Genomic DNA, 1,694 nt, shown 5'->3' with positions numbered 1-1,694 from the left:
AAAACTCTATTGAGCAACTATGATGATAAACAGGAAAATAATCATAATGGCAACAACATTTATAGCTAACTTATCTAAAGCAGGTATAGTTTCCAGCAACCCACATGTATTGTATCTCATTTACTCCTGATTCTAGGAGGTAGAGGGTCTTCTTACCCTGAACTCTTATCTAACATGGACAGACCAATGATGTGATGGAGCCAGCTTGCACCTGACTCACAGGAGCCAACTACATGCATCTGTGTCCGATTCCACAGAGGCACCATGTTGGCAGCTTAAAATCAGCCATGGTGGGATCACCTGTACCACAGAAATTGGGAAATGCCACAAATTGGGGTTTTTTTTCCTCCCCAAAGAACCAGTTACCAAACATTTACCTGCACACCCCAGGGTAGACCTGCTCTCTCTCTTCTCCTTTGTAAGCCTTATCACATATCAGCTACATTTACGTAATTCTCTTGCAACTGCCCACCTCCCTTACTAGAATATAAGCTCCTTGAGGTCAAAGACAGTATCTACCTTCTTATTTCAGGCATCCAGAACAGAACAGTGCCTGCTATGTAACAGGTGCTCAATGAACGTTTATTAAATAAATAAGAAATCTGTCTCTCCAGTCCTTCTTGGCTGATGCTCTAGCTTGGAAATGTAACTCTACAGTTCAAAGAATTGAACATTAAACCAGCAGATCAAGAACAAATAAACAGTGGTTTGGTCTGGCAAGTTTAGCACCAGAAACAAATATATAACACTTCCTTTAAACAAACAAACAAAATGACACTCAATCCTGTAAAGAAACAACCATTTCTGTTTCACCTGCAATGAAGGTCAGCACCTCCAAGGTCCTCAGCGGATACTTCTTCCCCAGTTGCCGCTTTAACCTACAACAAGGATAAAAATCATCAGTGAAACCGGCCCATCAGAGATATAAAAATGCTTCTCAACATGCACATCGCTTAACCTGACTATACCTACACTTTTTCCTCCATAGAACTGAAGAACACTGTGCTTTCTCATTCCATGCACCTAGGAAATCTAGAGACTATTATCTCTACTCTACAGGTGAAAAATCTGAACCCAGAGTCAGAAAGAATTTGCCTGTAGTCCATAGCAAGCAATGGAGCCTAATTCAAGCCCACTCATTTCCAGTTTAAAAGATCCAAAAAGGCATCCTCTTTTCCTACATCATGCTGCCCTGACACACGTGGTCAAGACTTTGTGTCTGTGTGTGTGTTCCTCCCACTGACTGGGATCTCTTAACTCCCACTTACTCAAGTCTCACCTCAAGTCGCCTGTTCTAGCAGCTTTCCTGACCCACCCGGGCCTTCTCCATGATATTAATAGAGGACTGCCTGCCTATTCATGGTCCAAGGGCACTGCACTTACACCTCCAACATGATATGTGTCAGAATGTAGTTCAGTAATGTGTATGTATGTCTGTCATCTCCTCTATGCTGTAAACTCCTTGATGGCAGGAACTGTGATTTATTCATCTTTGAATACTCAAGAACATGCTGAAAAATTCCACTTACTATCACAAACTCAGCATAGCAAAGAGAGGTAGGAAAAAAATCTCCAAGATAGGCCGGGCGCGGTGGCTCAAGCCTGTAATCCCAGCACTTTGGGAGGCCGAGGCGGGTGGATCACGAGGTCAAGAGATCGAGACCATCCTGGTCAACATGGTGAAACCCCGTCTC

General features: G+C 43.1%; 1 protein-coding gene across 1 annotated transcript in view; it reads right to left on the bottom strand.

Moving 5' to 3' along the window:
• Nucleotides 1-1,694, bottom strand: part of MCCC2 (methylcrotonoyl-CoA carboxylase 2) — a 79,569-nt gene that overhangs the window by 37,384 nt on the left and 40,491 nt on the right. Inside the window, exon 8 of the mRNA XM_017527601.2 lies at nt 814-878. Coding sequence (XP_017383090.1) covers nt 814-878 — 65 coding nt within the window. The remainder of the gene's footprint in view (nt 1-813; nt 879-1,694) is intronic.

This window comes from Cebus imitator, unplaced genomic scaffold (genome assembly GCF_001604975.1).
Source record: "Cebus imitator isolate Cc_AM_T3 unplaced genomic scaffold, Cebus_imitator-1.0 Scaffold50, whole genome shotgun sequence".
Lineage (NCBI taxonomy): Eukaryota > Metazoa > Chordata > Mammalia > Primates > Cebidae > Cebus > Cebus imitator.
Note: the sequence above shows the minus strand (reverse complement) of the source record. Positions and strands in the feature narration are given on the sequence as shown.